General features: G+C 42.2%; 2 protein-coding genes across 13 annotated transcripts in view; one reads left to right on the forward strand and one right to left on the reverse strand.

Moving 5' to 3' along the window:
* The window catches only part of caskin1 (CASK interacting protein 1), a 111,724-nt gene extending 102,676 nt beyond the window's left edge, over nt 1–9,048 (forward strand). For 7 of the 8 annotated variants that reach the window (XM_077498817.1, XM_077498823.1, XM_077498841.1 and 4 more), the window contains 3 exons: nt 1,176–1,782; nt 2,594–3,089; nt 5,906–9,048. In XM_077498817.1, coding sequence (XP_077354943.1) covers nt 1,176–1,782; nt 2,594–3,089; nt 5,906–6,002 — 1,200 coding nt within the window. In that variant the 3' untranslated portion in view covers nt 6,003–9,048. The remainder of the gene's footprint in view (nt 1–1,175; nt 1,783–2,593; nt 3,090–5,905) is intronic. The other variant, XM_077498831.1, reaches the window with a different exon arrangement.
* Nucleotides 9,049–9,674: 626 nt separating this feature from the next.
* traf7 (TNF receptor-associated factor 7) overlaps nt 9,675–25,583 on the reverse strand; it is a 68,277-nt gene continuing 52,368 nt past the window's right edge. The window contains exons 1-22 of one of the 5 annotated variants that reach the window (XM_077498925.1): nt 21,449–21,616; nt 20,179–20,340; nt 19,930–19,987; nt 19,752–19,840; nt 19,496–19,612; nt 19,175–19,267; nt 18,456–18,489; nt 16,846–17,068; nt 16,610–16,744; nt 16,434–16,529; nt 16,190–16,311; nt 16,022–16,095; nt 15,737–15,785; nt 15,462–15,589; nt 13,809–13,891; nt 13,648–13,687; nt 13,455–13,571; nt 12,706–12,828; nt 11,131–11,250; nt 10,897–11,028; nt 10,705–10,824; nt 9,675–10,623 (exon numbers count right to left, since the gene is read on the reverse strand). In XM_077498925.1, the coding sequence (XP_077355051.1) occupies nt 10,609–10,623; nt 10,705–10,824; nt 10,897–11,028; nt 11,131–11,250; nt 12,706–12,828; nt 13,455–13,571; nt 13,648–13,687; nt 13,809–13,891; nt 15,462–15,589; nt 15,737–15,785; nt 16,022–16,095; nt 16,190–16,311; nt 16,434–16,529; nt 16,610–16,744; nt 16,846–17,068; nt 18,456–18,489; nt 19,175–19,267; nt 19,496–19,612; nt 19,752–19,840; nt 19,930–19,981 (1,962 nt within the window). In that variant the 5' untranslated portion in view covers nt 19,982–19,987; nt 20,179–20,340; nt 21,449–21,616 and the 3' untranslated portion in view covers nt 9,675–10,608. Of the gene's footprint in view, nt 10,624–10,704; nt 10,825–10,896; nt 11,029–11,130; nt 11,251–12,705; nt 12,829–13,454; nt 13,572–13,647; nt 13,688–13,808; nt 13,892–15,461; nt 15,590–15,736; nt 15,786–16,021; nt 16,096–16,189; nt 16,312–16,433; nt 16,530–16,609; nt 16,745–16,845; nt 17,069–18,455; nt 18,490–19,174; nt 19,268–19,495; nt 19,613–19,751; nt 19,844–19,929; nt 20,021–20,178; nt 20,341–21,448; nt 21,617–25,583 lie in introns of those variants that run through there. The other 4 variants (XM_077498907.1, XM_077498915.1, XM_077498892.1 and 1 more) reach the window with 4 other exon arrangements.

Here is a 25,583-nt window from a genome sequence, read left to right on the forward strand (position 1 = left end):
TGCACATCACCCGTGTGCTATTTGCACATACATGTTATGTTCAACACGGGAGCTTTGCGTTCACATTAGAAGTCACATTTGTTTTTGTAATGTGAACGAGTACATAACAAAGATCACCTTTAACAAAAAAATCTGAATTAGGCATCACGCCCTGCAGTGTGAATGTAGCCATATTGCGTGTTAGCTAGCATACTTGCTCAAATAACATCTTACATTCTAGCACTGTACAGTTATTAAGTTTTTAAACTCAACTAGGGAACACAGGCAAATTTTAGCAACAAAGTCTACAGCAGCTTTTCGAAACTGCATCCACAGAGAAGCCAAAACGGGACACCTTAAACGTACACGGACAAAAACACAAAACAAATAAAAAAAATAAAAAAATAAAAAATAAAATAAAAATACCATACAAAATATTACGACAACACTAAAGCCTGGTTCACCTCTCGGGATTAAACGTGACTTCGGAGTAAACAAACATGGAGGACCAGTCGTGATACTTCCTGGTTTGTTTTTAGCAGAAAAAAAGTGACACAGAAAAGATTTTCTGTTGCACCAGGACTGTTTTGATTTTGGATTCCCCACCGTCTTTCTCACTGACTCGTTTTCTGATTTGCGGCACATCACCGTCAACCGGCTGCTTGCTCGTTTGTCTTGGGGCACACCGCACATGATGAGAAGTCGGGTCGAAAAAATCCAACATGTTGAATATCCCAAATTTGAGATTGGAGCGGCCCAAATGACCTTCCGAGCGGCCGAGCTCAGTCTCAACACACCACACACGGCAAGATTATCTGTTAAGATTATCGTTTGGATGTCGGCGCGTCTTTATGATTGTCAGGAGTCGGAGATTCGGGGCTAAAATCTGGCTAATTCTCCTGCCGTGTGAACCCGGCGGTGGCGACAAAGTAATAATCATTGCTTTGACCTGAGCACGAAAAAGCAAATAGCTTTTTAAGCAGGATCAGTTCCACGAAAAAAAACAGCGACTATGCGGGGGTTCACTGTTCCATTGATGTACTGTTTGAAGTCATTAAAGCTTTTCTGTGTTGTAATGTTTAAAGTCAACAGATTATGTATGTTGTAATCAACAGATTTTGTATACATTTATCAATGTGAATGTTTTGACTGTGCAAAAATGACCTCTTGCCACGAATGTATGAATTTTCCGTTAGTGTGTATTTTGTGTCTGTCTGCAGAGTGACGGCGAGGGACCTCAGGGGGATGGCGGGTACACTCAGGAAGACATCTCCCGGGTAGAAGCCAACGCAACCTTAAAGCGTCGGCCCCGCAGCTCCAAGACCCACCCCAACGGCTCTGGCTTCACCCTCCAGGAGTCGTCCACCGTCAAACGGAGGCCCAAGAGTCGCGACAAGGAACCGGAGGGCTACGCAGACCTCACGGGGCCCAACGGAGAGCTCCCGGGTAGCGGACCGCCGAACACCACGCAGCCCGTACCTTATCAGAACGGCACAGCCACCGTGAAACGCCGCCCAGTGTCTGACGCTGGTGTGACGGAGCAACCACAACCCCAATCCCAAACACAAACTCAACCGCAAGCTCAAACACAATCGCAAGTGACTGCTGCTCCTCGAAGGGACAGTTTGGACAAAGGGGCTCCAGCGGGCAGTGAAGAAGCGCCAGTGAAAAAACCAAAGCCGCCGGTCTCCCCGAAGCCATCTGTGGCCCAGATCAAGAGACAAGGAGGCCCACAGAACAGTCCACAGGCAGCCTCCAACAAGAGAGTCCCTCTGCCAGGACCGGGAACACCTGGCAGTCCAGGTATGACAGTGTGTGTGCGTGTAGTGGTGGGGTGGGGGGGTGTGGGGGGCAGTTTAGAAGCACCACCTAGACAATTCAGTATAGCGCCTTGAGATATGAGTAACTTGGCTGACATGTTTTTCAAGATACCTCTTTCAGCTGCACAGACTTGAGATACAAGCGTTGTATGGTGACATTGAACTCAACTCACATCACCGGTCAGGGCACTGTGGCAAATTGTCAACAAGTCTTCAAAAAACAGTCTTCAAACTTGACTTTACAAGTTTACTCTCAAACAAACCGCTAGCTTAATACTACGACTAATTAGCATCAATCAATGAATGAATCAATCAATCAATCAAACTGTGCAACACATAGAAAGACAATACCATTACTGTCATACATTCTTTATTGTCTGTGAATAATGACTGGTTGGATGTGTTGTTGTTGTTTTTGGTGAGAAGGTCGGAACGAATTAATGGTGTTTCAGTTCATTTCAATGGGAAATGATGATTTGAGGTACCAGTGTTATGAGTTTCAAGCGTGGTCATGGGACAAATTAAACTTGTACCTTATTTGAATTGTTATGGAGGGATAGCAAAATTTGTTGCTCAATTGGGCACGATTGGCTGTGATGTGACATTGCTATTGTTGTGATTCTGAATTTCCAGGACAGCCACAACCGCAAACATTCTGCGTGGCATCTGAAGCACATGTCCTCATTTGATATAAACTAGAACACGCTGGGAACTTTGACCCTTAATTAAAGCCTCTGGGGACTGAACAGACTTCCATGCTAACCTCTTGCTCTTCTCTCGCACTTCTTCTGCAGTGGAAGGAAAAAAGATCCCTCCCCCAGTCTCGCCAAAACCCGCCCCCCCACCGACGGCGCCGAAGCCAGCCAAGCTAATCCACTCCATGACCAGCCCACCTTCCCCGACGCCAGCCACCCCTCCGGCAAAGCTGCACCCCGCGGTGGCCCGGCAGACCAGCTCGCCGCCGTCACTCCCGAATTCCAACACCCCCAGCCCACCCAACGTGAAGTTACCGAGCCCGTCCGCACAAAGTCCGCATACCCCGCAGACGCCCACCACGCCGCAGACTCCTCAGACCCCAGCCACGCCCAGCCCGCCAGTCAAGCCTCCTCGCTCCTCCATCGGGGGCGTATCCGTGGACAGCGGGATGACGGCGGTCGGGATGAATACGCCGGTGTCCTCGGCGACAGACTTTGGTGTGGATTCTTTGGTGCATCAGAAGCTGGAGGAAACGAGCGCCTCGCTAGCTGCCGCCCTGCAGGCCGTGGAGGACAAGATCCTGCGGCAGGAGGAGTGAGTAGCGTGCAATTCGCACAAGTTTCTTACCGTTTGGGCAGTTCGTCCACACGGTTGTGATGTTTCGGAGCTTGAAACCGATTACTTTTAGAACCGGGCTCCAGAGTGGAATGATTTCGAAATGCTCCACGTACGTTCCAATGTCCATGACTGCGTACAAACCGCCAGTTTGTCAACAATGGCGGGTAGCTGTGTCTTCCTTGTGTTGCGCAACCTCCTTAGCTTGTTTATGCTTTTACAGCTAAATGTTTTACGTGATGTTGTACTTGAATCGCCCGGCATTGTCACCTCTCCTGTGTTCGTCTCACTGATCTGTATATATTACTGGATAGCTGATAGCCCATGAACTATGTTCTCTAATGTCTGTACTGTAAATGTATAGAATCATATAATCATCATATAATAAGGCGGCTTCGAAAGTCTTGGCCTATCGGCTGTTCAGATCAGTGGTTCGTCTTTTTCGCTGTTTCTTCTTCTACGCTTTCCATTAACTTCCTGTGGCAGCGCTACAGCACCACTTCAGACTTCAGACAGCATATGTATTACAGCCGTTAAACGTCCTAGGCATCTTATTTTGGACACTCGCAACTCTTGTACAAGATTTGTTTGAGGAATGAAGCTTCTGTGTGAACAGGCCCTAAGGGAGGCTAAAACACACGTCAATGTGGCAACCATGCTGGCAGTGGTGATTTTCCTATCGGAGCTAATGGAAAACATGGACATTAGCTGAGCAATGCTGTTGGCACGCAGCTCAAAGGAGTGTGCTGTATCTACTCTACCTATTCCTATCTATGATTGTTTATTGCACGTCTCTCGAACATGCTACATTTTGGAACAGTAGACTTGGGTCTTTTGGAAATCCCATGTCTATCAGATTTTAAAAAATGAAATAAAATAAAATGAAAAAAAAAAGGAAGCGCCACGTGGTGGCTCATGAACGTGACAAAAAGCACAGTAATCTTCCCCCCAAGCACCAACAGGGTATGTTTGGATAAGCACTATAAAATTGAGACAAAGTTTTTAAAAATATATTTATGATAATTGTGTACTGTTGAAAAAAGTACAAAAAAATAATAATTTTGTACTGTTATGGGTGATTTTAGGCCACAAAAAAGATACTTTGACGTAACAGTCACTCAGGTGTAACAGACAATCAGTCCGTTAAATTGAGGATCCATGTGTGACCATGACCATGACATCCTGAATTAAATAGAACGGTCCCTGTTTTGAGCCATTGTGTCCCGATCCTGGTGGATTTCGCCAGTTTAATTGTTTTGAGTCCTCTTTTTTTATTTGTTTATTTTTTTATTTTTTTTTTAAGTCCAGTTAGAAGGCCAGTTGTTTGGGCCATGTGTATGTCAATCACACAGTTGTCATAGCGATTCATACATACACCAATCAAAAAGGAATTTAACTGCTAAATTCATTCCTATTTACATTCACATTTGCGTTCTCACTCTTACTCGCGAGTAGGCGTGTTTTTGTCATACCCGAACTAGAACTTTTTCTTGCTCCCGTGTCTGAGAATCATGGGAAATGTAGTCCGAGTCGCCTAATGCTTCGGTCGCCGGTCAGACCCAATGCAAGCAGAGCTTTTCTAGTGGCCTATTTCCAATAGGCGCAAGGTAAACTATTGCTATAAAAACATATCCAAAATAAAGATTAAAATCTCTTCTTTCATCAGGAAAAACGTATAATTCTATCTGTTTCTGTTTTGCAACAATTAGAATATAACTAAGTTTCATCATTATTTGCAAATCTATTTTGAATTCTGAGTAATTGAGCTTTTTTTCAACATGGCACTGGTTGATCTCTTATACTTTGCTGCCACTTGCTGGCCATTTGTGTCATAACTACCATTTCTTCAACCGTTCTTTGCATCAAAGCCTTCTGTATGCTCTAGCACAGGGGTGTCAAATACACGGCCTCCGGGCCGGATCAGTGAGGTTATTTTGTAAAGTTAAATAAAATAAAGGATTGTAATGTCGGACTAATAAATCAGCCGGCCAAAATCAAAACACAAATTTGTAATTTCACAAGCAGTCCTCAGATGAGCAATGCAACTTGTTCGGGGAATCGTCGTCCTGGATGTCATTATTTTACACACAGCTTAAACTACAGTTTGTTTAATTATTATTATTTTTTGTAATCATACACTGACATAAACGTGTTAAATACGACACAAATTCAATTACTGGTAACACAAATAGATATAACAAAGATTAACATCCTTATCACATCATTAACTGCGCCACACAATGCATTCTGGGAACAATATATATGCAAAACAGGTCAATTTAACACGTCCGGAATGTATACTGGCAAAGTGTTGCCGCATTCCATTTGCATTCATGTTATTTTTCGGAACAATATGATTACAGTTGGGCTCCGTGATTTAGGGCTGGTCCACAAAATTTTGCGTATAAATGACGGCAATTGTATTAAGTTATATACCATTATTTTCCCGATGCGGCCCACTTGATAATATATTTTCCTCCAACGGGCCCCTGAGCTAACATGAGTTTGACACCCCTGCTCTTGCATTAAAAAAAACAAACAAACAAACAAACAAAAAACGTTTAAATACATCTTTGGGGCACTTAAACTATTTAAAATAGAACATATTTATACATTTTGGGGAGCAAATGAGTTTTAATTTTGTGTAGTAATAAATCTTGAAATTATTATTATTGTTATTATTATTATCATTATTATTATTATTATTATTATTATTTTATTTATTTATTTTTATTTTTTTTACTGTTTGACATTAAATCAAATATGAGCTAACGTTATGCTTGTGTTGTGTACAGTTCCGTGACAGAGCAAAAGACCACCGTGAGCATCCTGGACGACATCGGCAGCATGTTCGATGACCTGGCCGACCAGTTGGACGCCATGTTGGAGTAACCGTCGGGCACGTCACCATGGCGACGCTGCACCCGACGTGACTCAGACGGCACAATGGGCAATTTGGCGCCCCGTCTCCCTTGTCTCTCTTTCTAGTCATCCTTCGCTCACGGATTTGGCACTCTTCCTGTCTCTTGCGCCATCTGTCCGTTCAGTACTGCTGTGGGAAAACCTCTTATCCTCCTCTACAGGCAGACTATAAAGAGAGAGGGGAAAACAATCGACAGGATGAGAGAAGAGAGTGGTGAGAAAGAAGAAGAGCAACAAGGAGAGGGAGCCTGCAATCAAAATAGGTGTCATCCTTTAGACTCGTGAACAAATAAACGAAACTAAACGTGATTGAAAAAGCAACAGTGTGACGAACCATTGTATGGTATGTGTACATTCTAAGCATGGAGAGTTTATATCTACTGAAAAAGTCCTGCATTAGCACAGTAATATATAACCATCTACAGATAATTCTAAGTCTCTCGCTCTTTGGATCAATGTCTTGTGGAATTCTGACCTCTGGTGTTTTGACCATGTAAAATGATGTAATCTGTGACCAAAAGCAGACCATTCAGCTCCCGAGGTGTGTGTCCGTTTGTGTGAAATGGGTGAAAAAAAAAAAAAAAAAGACAGAGTGACGTGTGCATGCGTGCGTGTGCCTGGGTTTGACTTGAAGTTCCTCGAACATACCCGCACACACGCATGCAAACATGGAGAAGCACAACAGCCCATGCGGTTCGCTCACGCACAAACGCACACGCACGCGACAGGAGCCTGCACAATATACAGATGGATGCCAGCCAAGCGGATTGAGGGCTGAGAAATACGTGTTAGCTTTTACAAATGAGGGAATCCAGGATGCATCTCAGAAAGCGTTTAGTTCATTGCAGGTCAAAAGCAGCACAGCCGCTGTGGAGCTTCAGACACAGTTTCACATAATCACCGATCCCTGCTGTTACTTAAGACACGGAAGGAAAAGTCATACATTTTTCTTCCCGATTTCTAGTCTGAAAGTGGTAGGTTTCACTCACACATTTGACATATCTTAGGAATGACGAACAAATTTGTGACCAAATTGGCTATTTACACTACTACGACAAAATCCAAGGGCTCTATTTTCATACCGAGTTCGTCTGCGGCAGATCCTGATTTCCGTGTGCATGTTTGCAAATTTGGCAGAGCTGTCAGCAGAGGGAGTGTCTCAAAGATACACCTAGCACAGTGACAATTTAGTGACAGAAAGTCGATTAAAACTGATGCCTCCCCAGACCACTGGGTCTAACCCGCCCCTGCGCAGTTATGCCGTGCGCCGTGGAGGATTTACGCCATTCCGTGTAACGATATAATATGCTGCGTTAATGTGGGCAAGTCAGACTTCCTTCATTTTCATCAACCATGTTACAATAAAACTAAACTAAATCTACTTTAAAAGAGCATCCTATTTTTTTTTTTTACTAAAAACAGTCTCGCTTTGGACTGTTTTGGTGTCAAAGAAACAAACCCTTCTTTTTAAGTCTATTCTTTCTCATCCCACATATTCGCAAACATCCGCCCTATGTTGCCATGACAATCTGCTTCATCATCATCCCCGCCATCTCAAATGGAGTTGCTATGGTTACCGCACAACGTGTCGCAACAACAGTGTTGATGGGTTTAGAAATGTATTAGGATCGAGTTGGAGGCAGCAGAGATCGGTGAAGATGGATGGTTTGTTTGAGCAACATTAAAGACGTACTCCCTAACGCAACTGGCTATTAATTGATACGCTTACAATGACTATATTTATAATAAATGATTTTTAGGCGCATGTGGTGCTAGAAAAAAATAAAACAGGTGGAGTACGCCTTTAAATTGCTGAATTCAACCCAACATTGCATCCAAACCAAATCTTAATGCTCCTAAAGCAGCCACTCTCCTTATTCAGAGAATAATTGTGCTATTTAAATCATATAGAGATTATAATATATATATGGATATTTGCAACAAAAATAGAATTGTATTTATGATGTATGTGTCAAGCTGAAGACTATTTTTCAAAGTTAACAGATCTAATCTGAGTGTTGAATCAAGTTGCTTCTCCATGCTTCAAGTGGTTGCGAGCTGATCGAGTCGTCGTATGGTTCCTTGTTGGGATGTTGTTCTTGCCTACATGTGTTCAATTGTCTCACTGTAGCGCTCGCTGTGTGTAGAATACAAGCAACACTTCTTCAGACCGCATCATTTGGCTTTCATCGATGGCAGTGGTTTTTCCTTTCAAACATGTGCCTTGCTTTGTGATTTTTGCTTTGATTTCTAGAATGAACCATGTCCCTTCCCGACCTTAAATGCCCGTTTTCACCTTTATCAACTCATTTAATCCACTGGAATTGAGGACAATGTCACCTATTGAGAGGAGAGAAAAAAAAAGTCATGTGGAATCATCAATATGTACGCTGATTCCTACTATCAACTTCTCTTTGAGACCTCCCAAAAAAAATTCTCATATTTGTGCTCCCCCCCCCCAATTGCAGGGTAAACAAATGTACTGTACCATCACTCGTGTAAAAAGGAAAATGGTAAAAGGGAAACACTTGCCATAAGTTCATGCCAATCTTCTTTCACCTGGTAAAGCCGCAGCTCTTAGTCAGACGCTGTTGCTTTTAAAATATTTAACATCTTCTGCTCCTGCTTGGGTCTCATTGTGTTTATTTTGAAGGCATGTTGGGGTTGGGTTGAAATTGTAGGTAAAAAGACAGATGGTCTTCTTATTTGATTTGATTTCTTAACAAAAGAAAAAGAGGGAAAAAAAGCGCCAAGCTGTTTGAACTGGATTTCCTGCCTGTGCTGATATGAACGGACACCATACTGGTGTCTCCACTTCTTCTGCAGTGACTGCGTGACAGACGGAGGCCGAATGTGTGCGCGCGCGTTTTGTGTTGCTCTGCTTTTGATTGTGTGAAATGCGCGTGAGACTAGTGCGTGTGTATGTGGCAGTGAGTGGACAGTGGTTGGTGTGCTTGCAGTGACTGCATCGTATGGCCATCTGCTCTAAATAAATAAACGTTCGATACAAACTGCACCATCCCCTCTGTTTTACTGTTTTTAGCGTTTCAAGTCTGTTAAGGTATCACAGGACTTAAACTTTGCCTGACAACAGCAACAAAGAAGTTAACATGTTTGATTTACTGCCATCTTGTGGCCTCTATAAGCAATTACAGATATTAACTGTAATTACAAGGAGGTATGTATGGTCAGGTGAGGCAGCGCTTCACCTGCATCATGAAGTGTAAAAAAACAAAAACAAACAAAAAAAACAGAAAAAAACAACAATTAAGTCTCTTAGAATTTACTCTTCTATGTTTTTACTTTGAATCCAAAATGTCCATAATTTTTCATCATCAAGATGGCTGAATTTTTATTTCCTGTTTAAAGCTTCAGTGATGTGAGCTGAGTCATCGTATAGTGAAGTGAACAGTTGGACATGCATTCAAAATAGTTTGAATTAGGTTGTCCTATAAAAGGTTACAATGCATATTATGTTTATGTAGAATTTTCACCTTAAAACCAAACTGCTAACTTTTTTTTTTTTTTTTGAGTAGTTCACTTCACACCATCAATCTTTAGCACACTCCTGTAACAAAACCAATAGTCTTGTCAGGTACATCACTTGAAGGAACAAAAATCATATTAAGTTTCACACAGCGGTCAAATTGTACAACAGTTTTTATTGATCGATGATCAACTTGAGCTTACATGATTACACGTATAGAACGAATCTCTAAGTAGTGGCCAGATGTGCACTAACATAAAAGCAAAATACATTGTAACATTTTTAGTATATGTTCAGTGGGTGCACCCTACTCATAAACGTGATGTGGGTCAACATGTTGCTATGACTACAGGCTTATATTTAACCCAATATGGGTGCTTGCAAATCACTTTCGCCCAGTGGCACTTTGTCTGCATTGGCTTCTGCCAGTTGTTTACGAGTCTGCCATCACTTCCTGCTGACTGTTACCACACGTACACAAAGCTTATGATGTAGTGTTAATGTGGTCCACTCATTGCTGCTGCTCAACTGCTTACATATGGCACTCGTAAAAACACACAAACGTATATATGTTCATCTCGTGTTAGTCTGGACAAGTGTCCTATTAAAATTTAATCTCATGAAGGCTGGTTTCACAAAGATGAGTTGCGGAGGAAAAATGATCATACTTTTTTTTTTTTTTTTTTTAATCAGTCTCCCTCAAGTGTAATCTCTTTATAAAATACTGTAAACAGGAAATTGGGGAGGCTGTTTATGACTGTACATGAACATTATGTAAAAAGCACATTTGTGAAACCAGCCCTGAGGAATTTCGTGGAGGCATCAACAATTTAGCTGCGATGTGGAAGGAAACGGTGATGTCATGAAAATCATTTACAGGCACAAAGCATCGAGTCAGTCAGCCAACCGTATGACATAATGCACAATGTGATACTTGAATGCTCGGTCCCGATGACCTTGAAGGGTCAAAGGTCGGCGCTCCCCGAGCAAACCCTTGTTGGACCGTGGCTGTGAAGTCGAACAAACAACGAGAGGAAATGTTGGCGTGTGGGACGTCCGTCTGACACAGACAAGCGATGAGATCTCTGTTCAGCACGTCCACACCTGAGGACGCACACAGCAAAGGTCAAATGAGCACCTGCGTCCGCTTGTTCAACAAGACGCGACGTCAAAACTTCCACGCACCTTCACTGTGCTGTCCACCGCTCCAGAGAAGAGGCGACCTCGGGACACGGCCAGCGCTGTGACGCTGCCCTGATGTCTGAGCAGGGTCTGGGTGCAGATCATGTTGTCCATGCTCCACACCTGAACACGCACGCGCACATGCATTTACAGTCAGTTGCATATCAAACCCCAAACGGAATCATCTTTCCTCACCCTTAGTGAACGATCGTAGGAGGCACTGAACACTTTGGTCTGGTCGGGCGTGGAGATGACGGCCAGAGCGTAAACTGTCCCCACGTGACCTGTCAGGGTCCGCACCTGCTCTTTGGACTCAATGTCCCACACCTGAAGCCGACACAGAATCGGGATGTTTCAACATATATATCAGCCATTTTGGTAATGGGAAGCAAAGTGGATTGAGAGTGCGCGTGTGCATGTGGATCTTACATGAATGAGGTTTTCATAGGTGCCGCAGACTATGTGATGATTGGTGACGGCAATAGAGTAGACACTGCCCCCGCTGGTCTGCAAGACGTGAACACACTCCAAAGAGCGGATGTCCCAAATCTGCCAACAAGAGAAAAACAATTCTCAAGGTTTTGTTTTGTTTTTTATGTGTGATCAGGAGGGAGCACCAAATCCACATATTGGATGAGGCAGAAATTGAATCCAACAATCAGTACTGTACAGCAGTGTTAATTTTGACAAGAAATTTTAATTTCGTTTCAGTTATAGTCTTGACTAAAAGTCATAATTTTGTCATCAAATTCAATTTTAGTCAACGAAAATAAAGAGCAATTTTAATCAACTAAATTGACAGTTTAGGCAATATTTTCCTTCAGCATACGTTTCAACTTTTATACAGAAAATTATAACACACCTATTTGTAACTGTAGTTTAATACACAAGACACATTTAACATAAACATGTTGAACTGACAATAATATAATTTAGATTTCACCGAAATAATAAAGTGCATAATTGCTTGAGATTATGATTATGATGATGATGATGATGATTATTATTATTATTATTATTTTAGCTGAATGAATGTAAATATGTTGGAACATTAAAATAACAACAACAAAGTGCAGTGAACACTAACAGTTTCTGAATGGTTCTTTTCTCCAACCCGCGTTTCATTCCTTCTGATTGGATTGTGTGAATTTTCATCACTGTAGTGTTTTGATTTTCATTTTAATCATTGATGAAATTGTCAGTCAATTTTAGTTATTATCATCTCAATGTATGGCTTCCATTTTAATTTTTGTTTGAAAAAAACATTTCATAACGAAAATTAGAATTAAAATTTTTCATCGACAAAATTATCACTAGAGCCCTGATTGGTTTTCTGAGTCCCCCAGACCCAATTAAAACAAAACATAACTGCACCTTTCAGGGTGGCCTGTCTAATGAACATCATGATCATCATGATAATCATGATGATCATGATTATCTCGGCAAAGGAGAAGTGCTCACTGTCACAGATTTAGACTGGTTTGTGTAGAATATTTGTGTGAAATTGTGATATTGGTTTGGTTTGGTTTGGTTTATTCGTTCATTTTTCCTTTCGGACAATACCTGAAAAGAAAAAGGCCTAGCGGGAAGAAGCTAAAGCTTATGAATTCCTACCCCAATACTATACTAGGACGCAAAAGTTGCGTCCTTACTCTATCAGAGTCAGGATATTGTCTATTGTATGTGGAAGAAGTTTTAGATCTTTGAGTTCATCTCATAAAAAATGGGAGTAAATACAAAAGTGGTGCGTTTATACTTTTGTTGAGTATATATAATCTTAAAAAGGTACTGTATATATATATATATATATATATATATATATATATATATATATATATATATATATATATATATATATATAAATATGTATATGTATATATACACACACACACACACACATACATACATATATATTTAAAAACAATTTTGCTCTTCATCATGCCAGTGTGAAAAATTAACAGTGATGTCAACCACATGTGACTATTTTGTACATAATCTTATTACCTTGATGGTCTGATATGATCCACTGTACAGGTGGTTCTGGGAGGCCACCAGCGCTCGGACCCAGTGGTTCAGCCCGGTCAACTCCTTCTTCAGCTTTAACTCTGTCCCCACAATGTCCCACACCTACACACAAACGCACACAGCCACAACAATAGGAACACATGCCTTTTAAATTAATACAATGGGTGTCAATTGGTTGCGTTTTGTTTTTTCAAACAAGTGAGCTTCAGGCATTCGGAACTATACAATATTTGTTTATGGTGGCTACCTTGCAGTCAAAATGAACTGTGTTGTCTTTTGTGCTTGTATTTTTTTAATTTTGTGCACATATTTTGCCTAATTTGTTTTTGTAATAATGAAAGCGAGCACTAAGAAGCAGAAACGGATTATGCAAATTGATCTAAAGCTTGACATCACAGGAAAACTTGAGCATGCTGTGCATGTCATCAACTTAGCGACAAAGTGTGAGTGTAGCAGGCTACTTCTTCAAATCATTCATTATGGAAGCGATGCTAAAAGGTGACAGAAATGTGGCAAAAAAAGAAAGAAAAAAAAACAGTGAAGAAAGGGAGTGACCAAAATGCAGAGATCCTCAGCTACCTCTTCTCTGCATCTCTCCCTGTAACCATGGAAACAGATATTGCCACATCCCATCCAGACATGACGGGCTTCAGACTCATCTTCTCTTCAATAGCTCACGTGTCCCCGTTTCATGTCCCGGAGGTCAGTGGAATTGACAAATACTGTACCTTGATGGCCTTGAGGGATCCGCTGAAGAGCATGTTATGGGAAGAGACCAGCGTACAAACGGGGTTGTCATGGGCACGAATGGTGTTGACCTTCTGCAAGGTCTGGATATCCCACACCTACACAAAAAGTGCACAAACATGTTTCGTACTTTGTTTTCAATAGCAGCTAACAATGGAGAGGAATGTTTCTTACAATGATGGTGCAGTCTGCAGAGCCACTGTACAGGCGGTTTCTATGGAGACAGATATGCACGGTCAGATCATGCGCTGACAAACGGGTGGGTCATTGGAAGCCAGCTTATGTGTTTGTGCCAATATGTACACTACTGTTATTATGATTATGATTATGATTACCCCTGGATGCAGAGCGCCAGCACGATGCCGTCGTGTCCTTCCAGCGTTTTCTGACATTTGTAGGTGGTGCACGTGTCCCACACCTGAGGCCAGGCAGACGGAAAGAAAAACTTTTGTGTGCGCTACTTTAACCCAGCAGAGGAACGCAAGCCTCATAAATGATTTAATACTTACTTTCACATTCAAATCCATAATTCCTAGCTTTTGTAGAAGAGTGCTGCGTGCGGAAAACTTTCAGCCGAGGTGAGTGAGTGAAGGGCATATTGGGACTAGCAATGTGATTTTATAAATAAAACAGCATACAGTATACTCAATTGAGTTTTCAATAGTATAGTGTACAGTGGACTGATATGTTTTTTTTTTTATGGCCAATACCGATTATTAGTAGTCAAGGACACCAATAAACGATATTGGGAGCCGATATTCGTTTTTCACTTAAAGGAATGATATTGGCATAAAAATTTGAAAAAATAGCTTTTTTTTTTTTTTTTAAGCGTATGTTTATTGAACAACTTTTAGGGTTCGTACAATATTGGAGTTTAAATCTAACAAAAAGTTCAGGGAACTCCCAAGGGCAGTAGCATATCTTCAAACGTTAAATATAAACTTAAGTAAATAGCTCCATATTGTGTTTTACAGTAAATAATGTTTTCTAAAATTTCAAAATATCTGAAGTGTTAAAATTTAAATTATCTTAGTTTTAACTTCAAACAAAAACAAGAAGGTGGAAAGTTCCCAGGGTCAGCAGCAACTATGAAATTTAATAATTAGTTCTCTGAAGTTTTTTTTTTTCCCTGAACACTTTTAAATGTACCTATTATCGGTCATCTGATTTTTCAAATTGCCCGATGCTGATATTCGTCATATTGCTGAATATTGGCGCTGATAATTGGTCTATCGCTAGTATAGCTGAAAAAAAAATACCTCTGTATACCTCTGTAATGTAATGTAATTTGGTAGTGGTCAAATTTCAACAAGCAATAAGGTGACATTGAATCTTTGAGAACAAAAAATGACATCACGCAATTACATTTGACAAAGCAGAAAAACAGCAGCATGCTACAAAACATACTTGATTGTGTGTGTTTGTAATAGGGCTGGGTATTGCCGCCAACCTCACAATACGATACGTATCACGATACAGGGGCCACGATACGATACGTATCGCGATACATATGTATCCCAAATAAGAAACATTTTATTTTATTTTTTTTAAACAAAATATAGGAAAATTGGTACACTGAGACACGTGCCATGTTAAGTTTATCAATAAATAAATGTTGACATTCTTCCTCTGCTTTCATTTATCTTAGCAAGACACAGTGTCCAATCACCGGTGAGCTATTTTTGCATTAATTGAAGGCAATTAACTTCAAAGACGCTGCTGGTTTTTATTTTTTAGGTACAATGCAACCTGCAAAGGCAAACGTGAACTGCCGATTTAAAGTTAACGAGCATTATCGATTCTGACGCCTGCGTATCGATACGTGTATTGTGATGAGGCCCGCAACGATATATTGCCGTATCGATTTTTTGAGCACACCCCTAGTTTGTAAGTACCTTGCCAATTTTTTTCCAGTGAGCTAATTAACTCATACAGCCAACCAAAAGACATCAGGCGGCTAACAAACTGTGCGAATGTGTATACGCTACCTTGATGGTCTTGTCTGAGGAGCCAGAAAAGAGCAAGTCTCCAGTGGAGTAGACGCAAAGACACCAAACGGGTCCCTGATGGCCGACAAATGTGCCTTTACACTTGAAAATCTGCTGCGGGTCATATGCTACAGAAAAAAAAGAAGAAGAAAAAAAAAGATACAGTGTGAAGACAGCAAACGTATTAGGCTGTAAAAGAATGAGAAGGAAAATAGAGATTCACAAAAGAATTTATGTATGAATGTATGAAAGACAAAAGAAATAAATATTCTTACAGCCCAAGATCCCCATGTTGAGTCTGGCATTGATGTGGGACAGCTCATCCTGTACAAACACACAACGGATGGTATTTAAATCAGAGGTGACCTCTTATTCCATTCACATGATTTACATTCATGTGAAGGCCTCACTGACTGTGGTACTTATGTACATGTAAGACCAAACATGAACATTTTGATGTGTCCTGTTACATATAACCTTAACTGAAAGGGAGGTATTAGAGTGGAGTCAAAAAAAAAAAAGCTTAAAACTTTTTAAATTTATGTTACATTTGTACTCACATTGAGCATAGAAGCATCCCGGCGAAATTCCATAAGGTCCTCTCCCAGTTTACTCTGATTCTCATCCAGCATATCTTCAACACAATGTTTTTTTTTTTTTGTAATACAACGCAAACAGTGTAGCCAACACTCAAGACAAACAATGTGAAGAAACTCCTGTTCGCTTACCGAATTTGAGCTCCAGGTTTTTTTCGAGCTGATCTAATTTCTCAGACAGTTTTCCCAACATAGAGCGCAGGAACGCAATGTCTTGGTCCTTCTGAGCTAAAGTCAACTGCATCTCATGGAATCTGATGGGGTCAAAAGTAAAGGAGGAGATCCAGTGAGATGCGATGAAACTGCCACTTGATGCGCAGTGCCGATATAAGCAAAATATAAGACTGCTTGATTGTGTCCAGTTAAGTCTCTTCACCTGTCATCAGTCTGCTGCAGAAACTCCTTCAGCCCTTCAAATTTACACATCTCCAGATGTGTTTCATATGTGTCCTGGTTACCAATGAAAGTACACCTGTTGGCAATATGTAACGCGTCAGATGCAAAGAAGTAACCCCACAGAGAGTCAGCGCAAGGTGATGAGAAAAGACTTACCCATATTTGGAGTGGGGACACTTGATATGCTCACATTCCTTCAGGTGCGCCTCCAGGTTCATGGTGAGCAGCGGCGGGCATGAGGGGTTGTTGGGGCAGCGGACAGGCCTGTAGTCACAACTGGCTTCATGTTCTCTGCACAGTAACAGATCTTGTGTCACAGAGAGGTGGACAACCGAAAACGGGCCATATCGAAAATTGGCGGTCGTGCTTCTTCATTGTCATGCATTTCGTACTTGCGTCCAGACAGTTTGATCGTGAAGGGGCAGCCCACGGGGTCCACCTCATACGCTCCGGGCTTCCCCGCCACAGTGGCGTTGGAGGCCCCGCCCGCACCCGCGCCACTGACAGTGGCCCTGCAGCCGTATTTACAGTGAATGAACAACTCGCCGATCTGCTCTGCAACCGCAATGTTGTTAACCACAACTGTCAGCTTTGCCGCATCCACGGGACACTTGTCTGCAAGGGAGGCAAAGCATCAACGTCAGATTTAGATTCAAATAAACAATTGCAGGAAAAGTAGCTCATAGTCCAAATGGGTCTTCTAATGTAGCTTTAATTCTCCTCTTTAAATATTGTGTATATTGGCTAAGGTGCATTTCGAGAGGCTAATTGATACATGGACATGTCTGCTGCATTGCTACCAGAATTCCCCAAGTATAAGGATTACCAAATAAGGGACGTGTGTTAATAAGCAGTGTAAAAACAAAAAAATGCTGCATTATAGAGCTGGGTATTGCCAACAAACTCACGATACGTACCACGATACATGGGTCACGATGCGATACGTATCGCGATACATATGTATCCCAATACATGATCTTCAAGGCAATATGTATCCCAATATTTTACATGAATTTGCTTGTATTTTAACTCAACTCAACTCAACTTTATTTATAAAGCGCTTTAAGAACAGGTGTTGCTGTATACAAAGTGCTGTACATAAACATCAGTTTTGCAGTAAACAAGAACAAAGCAAACATTTTGAAGTGCGAATACAGGTTTTGTTTTGTTTTTAACAAGTAAATACATTTTACATCAGTAAATAAATAAGAAGTATTATAACATATGTATACCTAAATGATATTCTTATTATCCTGGATGGCAAAAATGTTTTTGTTAGCAGCTCTTGTGGTTTACCACCAAGCGGCAAGCCTGGTCGAAATGTGCACGCACTGCAGAGCAAGGAGCAGCTTTCGCAAACACACCGGGAAACTTTATAAATAGGCAAAAAATATCAACGTATTAAAATTAATGTGCTTATTTGAAATATTTGGGGAAATAAAAACTGTATTTTCTTCTTGTAACACATTCTACATCGTTTTTAAACAAACTGTAGGAAAATTGGCACATTAAGAAACATGTACCATGTTAAGTTTATAAGTAAATAAATCTTGATATTCTTCCTCTGTTTTTATTTTTCTTAGCAAAACACAGTGTCCAATCACTGGTAAGCTATTTTTAGAACAGAATTAAGTTATTCCTCCTGGGACACTACAGGCAGCCACAGTACACTACCCCACTACCTCCCCCTCATGGCACGCTGCATGTGCACTAATTGAAGGCAATTAACTTCAAAGATGCTGCTCTTTTGTTTTCTTTAGGTACAATGCAAGCTGCAAAGGCACCAGTGTCCGTCCCCTCTGCTCCCACTTCTCCTGTGCAACTTCAAAGAGGCAAGCAACGCATCGTTAATCGATATATTGGCATATCGATTTTTTGAGCACGCTCCTACCGCGTTATAGGAACATAAAGTTAAATTGTGATTAACCCACTTGTTTTGACACCCCTGATATGTATATAATATTATATATCGTATCTTAGCCAACACTCTATTCAAACTTACCTGAGGTCAAGGCGCATCGTCTGCAGAAGGTGTGCTGAGGAAAAATAATCAATTGTTAGTCTGTTTCTAGAAATGACAACTGTCTATGTGCATCCTAGCCGACAATGTAACTAAACTTGCTTCTCCAGTTGGCTAGGACTCATTTTAAAATTAAACTAATACAGTGGTACCTCTACTTACGAAATTAATTGGCTCTGAAAGAAAGTTCTTAAGTAGAAAATTTTGTAAGTAGAGATGCATTTTCCATGTAAATGCCCTAATCCGTTCCAAGCCTCCCAAAATTCAGACATAAATGTTTTATAAAGCATAAAAATGCATCAAAACATGTAACAAATACATGTTACAATAAGATTACTGCACAATAAATAAGAGTTGTGCATAATGTAAAAAACAAAGATAGAGTAAGGAATAAAAATGATGGTCATTTAGCTTTTTAACTGCTGCCCTGCTGCTTCCTGTTGAGGAGTGTCATAACTCGTAAGTTGAAATTTTCATATGAAGGGAAGTTCGTAAGTAGAGGTACCACTGTATTCAATTACTGTAAACACTTATCGGTTAAATAGCTAACATACGAAGCAATATAACAATGCTTTGCTGCTAGGCTTTGCTAAGCTTCTGAAAAGGAATTTTTAAGACACTGAGGTTGGTGCTTTATAGCACAAAAAATGACACCCAACAGATGGATAGAGGGTAAGAAAGGTTGACAGATGTAAACTTACCCCACAAGTGGTGATAACGGGGTCCTTGAAAACGTTACAGCACAACTGGCAGCACAGTTTTACTGATGGCTGTTCTGCAAATACCTGGGGCTCCTACATATACACACAGACCATTTTGTTTCAGTAACATATTGAAATATGCTTAGTATTAATAGGAATGCACTCAAATGAAATCAAGGAAACCAATGCCTAAAAGGGGAAACCAAAACACAAAGAAATTATACTAATTACTCTAATGGCAAAATGTCTGGAACATCCGTAATTGATATACTGTATGATGCTGCATATGTCATGTATACAATTGCCGGGTGTTAGCCTCACCATGTCTTCTTCCTCTTCGTGCAGAGAGAAAGTGGAGCGCAGGGACATGTTGGACTCCGAATGGAGAGATCGCACTGAGATGGCTGAATCAGACCTTCGAGGAGTACCAATGGGTGGCTTCAACAAAGTCGTAATTGAAGAGAATGTCAGATGATATGGATTCAGAGTCAATGCAGTTTGACCTCAAATTTGTGTCACAATTTTCTCAGTTCAAAAGGTGCATCATTACAAAAAAAGAAGATGTATAATTGAGTACCATTCCATCATCATCATCCCGGGGGGAATAGGTCAAGGTGCTGGAGGAGGAGGGAGTCCTTCGATGTTGCTTATAAGTGCTAGATGGTTCTGCTGAAAACACATTCATAATGTCACAAATTAGATGAGTGACAGCAAATAAAAATGACAAGTTGCTGGTGATGTCATCTGTGTTTCACCTTTCGCTCCAGCGGCCACCGCTGCAAAGGTTGGACCGAATGATGCCTCCATCCTGCTCTGCAGCGTGAGGACAATTTCACGAGTGATTTCCTTATTTAAAAGCAAACAAAAACATTTGTACCATGTATTTTTGCTTAATGTGATGTAATATTACATCCAGCTAATAATGAAAATGTCAATCAAAGCTAAGCATGAATACATTTGGAAATGTACGACACACTAACTCTTGTGCATCTATTTTGTCTCACCCCACGAGCTGAGTCAGCCTTGGAGTTGAAGGGGCTGCTGGGAATGGTGGCTGTGACTGTTTTACTGGATTATCTGTTGTACTGACACGTCTGGCTGCTGTTCATGACTTGCCGCACACAAGCATGGGAAGGACAGAGGAGCAGCCAGGTGGTTGTCTAGGCCTGGAAAGACACATGGAAGACAAATGAAAGAACGGTTCTCACACCCTCCAAAAAATGTGCTTAGTTTTGTATATATTAAAAGATATCACACTGAGAGCCGTATTGCACAATTTTGCGCCTCATGGTTATTGAAACGGTCAGCTTTTCTGCTGAATGCCATTGCATTGTGCAGCTGTATCTAATGGAAGGATAAAAGTAGCTGTGACCGTAGAAGACCAACCTTATGGGTCAAGTCAAGTCATCTTTATTTATATTAAATAGTGCTTTCAAACAGCCTTAGCTGTCACAAAGAGCTTTACAGAAACACAACAATAGAAACATTAACAGCAACACAATACAATAACAAATATTCAACATTTTGTCATTCCTACTACATACGCTTTTATGTTTGAAGTAGTTGTGTAAGGGTGTTATTTATATTTAGTGTTTTTTTCTGCATGGATGTACTGCAAAAGAATTATTACAACAACAAAAAACTGAAAATGAACTACTCTAAAACCACACTGAGCCAGACAGAGGCTGCAACTCATGGACAAAGGGAAGAGAAGGAAGTTGCAGCCAAAAACCAACGACCCGGACAACAACCAGACTCGGCTTGAATGGAGGTATGCAAACTGTCAGCTAAAATGACAAAGGTCTCTGCACCATCTGACAGCAAAAACCAACCAGGACATTTCAAAAATCGCCCCGCATTGAGCGTCACAGTGTTTGCGCAACTAGGAAATTCCCGTAAAAAGGGGAACCTCTCACCAAAAATAGGGGGCGGATACGCATAACGGACCCAAGTTGAATTCTGACATTTAACCAAATGTCAATGATTTTACAAGTTTGAGCATGTAAAATGTGATAGATTGTTGCAGCATAAACCACGCGATCTTATCAGCTGTCGTATTGGCCAGAAACGATTTTTAACTGCGATAATGAAGTAGCTAAAGCTAGCTGAACAGGCTTGTTGGCTAGCTTAAGTTAGCTAATGTTTTCTACTAGCAATCACAACCAAAACGAATCTCTTAAGATGTTCTGGTCGCTGTCAACGGATAGTTGACGTTTTCTCGTAGCTAGAAAGATGATGTTGTTAAAATGTCTGGGGTTTAATAGACGCACATACCATTGTTTCAGCAACAGCGTCGCTCCAAGTTTGCAGACGAATTCCTAAATTCCTTTTTCCACCGCTCCCCCCACCTCTCTGAGCTCACTTGTCACATGCACACACGGTGACTAAAACTTCACGCAAGGCCTGCTGGGATATGTAGTGGAATGTGCACTGTTGTTTGTTGGATATTATCCTCTCCTCATCGTTTGGACTTCACTACCCATGACCGAATTTGCGAAAACGCCATTGGAGAGAGCTTTCAGTAAACACGCAATTCCCAAATAAGCCACTATCACTCCCTTGTGGCGTTGTCATTGGTCCTTGCAAGCATCGAACCATGATGCGGCAAGAGCAGGCACATTTACGGGAAACCACCGATGTACAAACAATGAAATAAATAACCAAATAAATAAATAAATAATTAAATATACAAACAAACACAACACAAGACAACGAGAGACACCTAATATATATATATATATATATATATATATATATATATATATATATATATATATATATATATATATATATATATATATATATATATATATATATATATATATATATATATATATATGGGGTTGTGTGTCAAAAAAAAGAACTAAATGACGTAAAACAAGTTATTATTATCTATATTCAAATGGCATTTTCCTACTTTCTAACCTTTGACTATCACTTTTGTATACTACATGTAATGTAGTGTGCATATAATCACATTATTAGACAAATACCCGGAGCGCATTTACATTACTTAATATAATTAAATGTTTCATAATATAACATTAATAGAGGTAATTTGAGGAAATTTAGTTGTATTATTACTACTGCTATTTTCAGAAGTGTGTCAAATTAACAGCATTAATCAGTGCCCAAGAAGTAACTCTGTTTCAAAAAGGTTGGTGACACCTGGTCAAATGTTTAAAACACATTTGCCATCAAACGAGCAGCATGCTGCTTCATTACGTTGTCAGGACAAAACCAGTATTGCTGTCCAGTGCCCATATTTTCGCCACAAGAGGGGGATGCTGAGCCATCTTCCAATTTAAGTGTGGAAACAGTCTCTTTTCAAAGAGAACAAAAAAACAAAAACGAAACAAAAAACATACTACACTAGATTGTTCAGTACTGTACTCACATAAATCAGAAATTGGACATCTAGGTCAGAAATTGGACATCTAGGTCCTGAAAGTAAAAACCTTCTCCTCAACTGGCAGGGAGAAACACCTGTGGCTCAAGCCAAACTGTGGAAAGAATTTTGATTTCTGGACCTGGATTTCCCATCTCTGCATCAAATGTAAACAAAAACATAAATATTGTGTATATTTTAATGTGGTTAGAGCCTGTCATTCTTATGGTCGTACTTGTGTGTATTTTTGGTTGCATATTAATGTTTATTTTGGGCTTTATTCACGGCCAGGATGAGAACCACACTGTGTCTGTCAGGGTCCGGTTGGTGGAGGGCCCAAATGCAGAGAGAGACAACAGGTGGATGGAGTGATGAGGGTTTATTAAACAGAAAGCGCTGTAGAAGGTAGCAGTCCAAGGAACGAGTTGTTGATTGACGAGCAAGGCCAGAAGCGGAGGGAGTCTAGGCAGGCAAGCGGCAGGGTACACAACTGGGGAGAGCAAAGATCAGGTAAGTCAAATGCAATAGGCACGCAACAAATGACTAGATAGCTAGAAGCACGAACTCTGACGGAGTGTGTTGATCTGGCGACGAGGTGGAGTTGGGGACCAGCTTAAATACACAGCACTTGATGGAGATGATCGCTTGCACCTGGTCCCAGCTCCACTCGCCGCTCCAATCCTGCTGAGGGACACACCCACACTAACACGCTCAAGGGGCAGAGTCAGGAGACCTGACAGCATTCCCCCCCCGACGGGCGCCCCCTGGCGCCCGACCCAGGCGACCAGGATGCCGACGATGAAAGTCGCGGATGAGCGACTTGCACAACACCTGCCGGGCGGGGACCCAGCTCCGCTCCTCCGGCCCATAGCCCTCCCAGTCCACGAGGTACTGGAGGCCACGTCCCCGACGTCGCACGTCCAGAAGCCTCCGAACAGAGTAAGCGGGATGCCCGTCGATCACCAGGGGTGGAGGAGGGGGCGGCATAGGGCGGGACAGGGGACAAGAAGACACAGGCTTGACCTGGGACACATGGAAGGTAGGGTGAACCCGAAGAGAGGCAGGTAGGTTGAGACGGACCGAACAAGGGTTCACCAGGGCAACGATCTCAAAGGGGCCAATGAAGCGGGGCGCCAGTTTCTTAGACTCCACCTTGAGTGGAAGGGTACGAGAGCTGAGCCAAACCTTCTGGCCAACACTGTAGACCGGCGCAGGAGTGCGACGGCGATTGGCCTGGACCTGCGACCTTGCTGTAGCACGGAGCAGCGCAGCACGAGCCAACCTCCAGGACTTTGCGCACCTGCGCAGATGGCTCGTGATGGACGGGACGGCGCAATCCGCCTCCTGAGAGGGAAACAATGGGGGTTGATAGCCCAAGGAGCACTGAAATGGAGACATGCCCAGGGAGGAATTAGGCAGAGTGTTGTGCGCATACTCGACCCATGCAAGCTGAGCGCTCCAAGTAGCCGGGTTCGCCTGGGTCATACAACGAAGGGCAGACCCCAATTGCTGGTTGGCCCGTTCGGCTTGCCCATTCGTCTGTGGATGGTACCCAGAGGATAAGCTCACACCGATGCCCAGACCTGTGCAGAAGGCTCTCCAGACTTGAGAGGTAAATTGGGGGCCCCTGTCGGACACAATATCAGAGGGGATTCCATGCAAACGAAATACGTTGTTTATCAAAAGCACAGCAGTCTCTTTTGCTGACGGAAGCTTTGGCAGGGCAAGGAAGTGAGCAGCTTTGGAAAATCGGTCCACAATGGTAAGGATAACGGTATTACCTTCTGAGGGAGGGAGGCCGGTGACAAAGTCTACCGCGATGTGCGACCAAGGGCGGCTGGGGATGGGGAGTGGATGGAGTAAACCGGAAGTGGGTTTCGAGGAAGTCTTACTCCGAGCACACACCGTACAGGCCGAGACAAAAGCTCTTGTGTCTTCATCCATTGAGGGCCACCAGAAGCGCTGTCGGAGGAATGCCAATGTCCGGCGGATTCCAGGGTGACAGGTTAGGCGTGATGAATGTCCCCACTCAAGGACCTGGGCACGGACAGAGGCAGGAACAAACATGCGGTCACGGGGCCCCCCATCTTGGTCGGGTTGTCCCTGTTGGGCCTTCTTCACCACCGACTCAATCTCCCAGGTGAGTGACGCCACAAAGCAAGTAGGAGACAAGATGGGTTCTGACTCAGACTCCCCGCTATCCGGTGTGAATTGGCGGGACAGTGCATCAGGCTTGACATTTTGGGAACCTGGGCGATAGGACAATGTAAATGTAAATCGGTCGAAGAATAATGCCCACCTTGCCTGCCTTGAGTTCAGGCGTTTAGCTGATCGGATGTATTCAAGGTTTCGATGGTCCGTCCAAACAATGAATGGCTGGTCCGCCCCCTCGAGAAGGTGTCGCCATTCCCCAAGGGCAAGCTTGACCGCCAAGAGTTCCTTGTCTCCAATGCTGTAATTGCGTTCGGCCGGGGATAGCCTCCGAGAAAAGAATGCGCAGGGATGCAGCTTACTGTCCAATTCCGCTCGCTGCGATAACACAGCGCCCACACCCACGTCTGAGGCGTCCACCTCAACAACGAATTGCCGGGTGGGATCGGGGTGGACCAGGATGGGAGCCGAAACAAAACGCTTCTTCAGTTCTTTGAAGGCCATGTCAGCATCGCTGGACCACCGGAAGGACTTTAGGGAGGATGTGAGGGCCGTGAGAGGGGCGGCCACACGGCTGTAGTTCCTTATGAATCTACGATAAAAGTTTGCAAAGCCAAGAAAACGCTGCAACTGCTTACGGGAGCAGGGTGTGGGCCAATTGGCTACTGCGGTCACCTTGGCTGGGTCCATTTGAAGCTCCCCCTTGGCTATGACGTACCCCAGAAAGGTTGTCTTGGGGACGTGAAACTCACACTTCTCAGGTTTGACATATAGTTTGTTCTCAAGAAGCCTCTGAAGAACTCGTCGCACATGTTGCTCATGTTCAGCCCGGGAACTGGAAAATACAAGAATGTCATCTAGATACACGAA

The sequence above is a fragment of the Festucalex cinctus genome, chromosome 1 (assembly GCF_051991245.1).
Source record: "Festucalex cinctus isolate MCC-2025b chromosome 1, RoL_Fcin_1.0, whole genome shotgun sequence".
In the NCBI taxonomy this organism is placed as follows: Eukaryota; Metazoa; Chordata; class Actinopteri; order Syngnathiformes; family Syngnathidae; genus Festucalex; species Festucalex cinctus.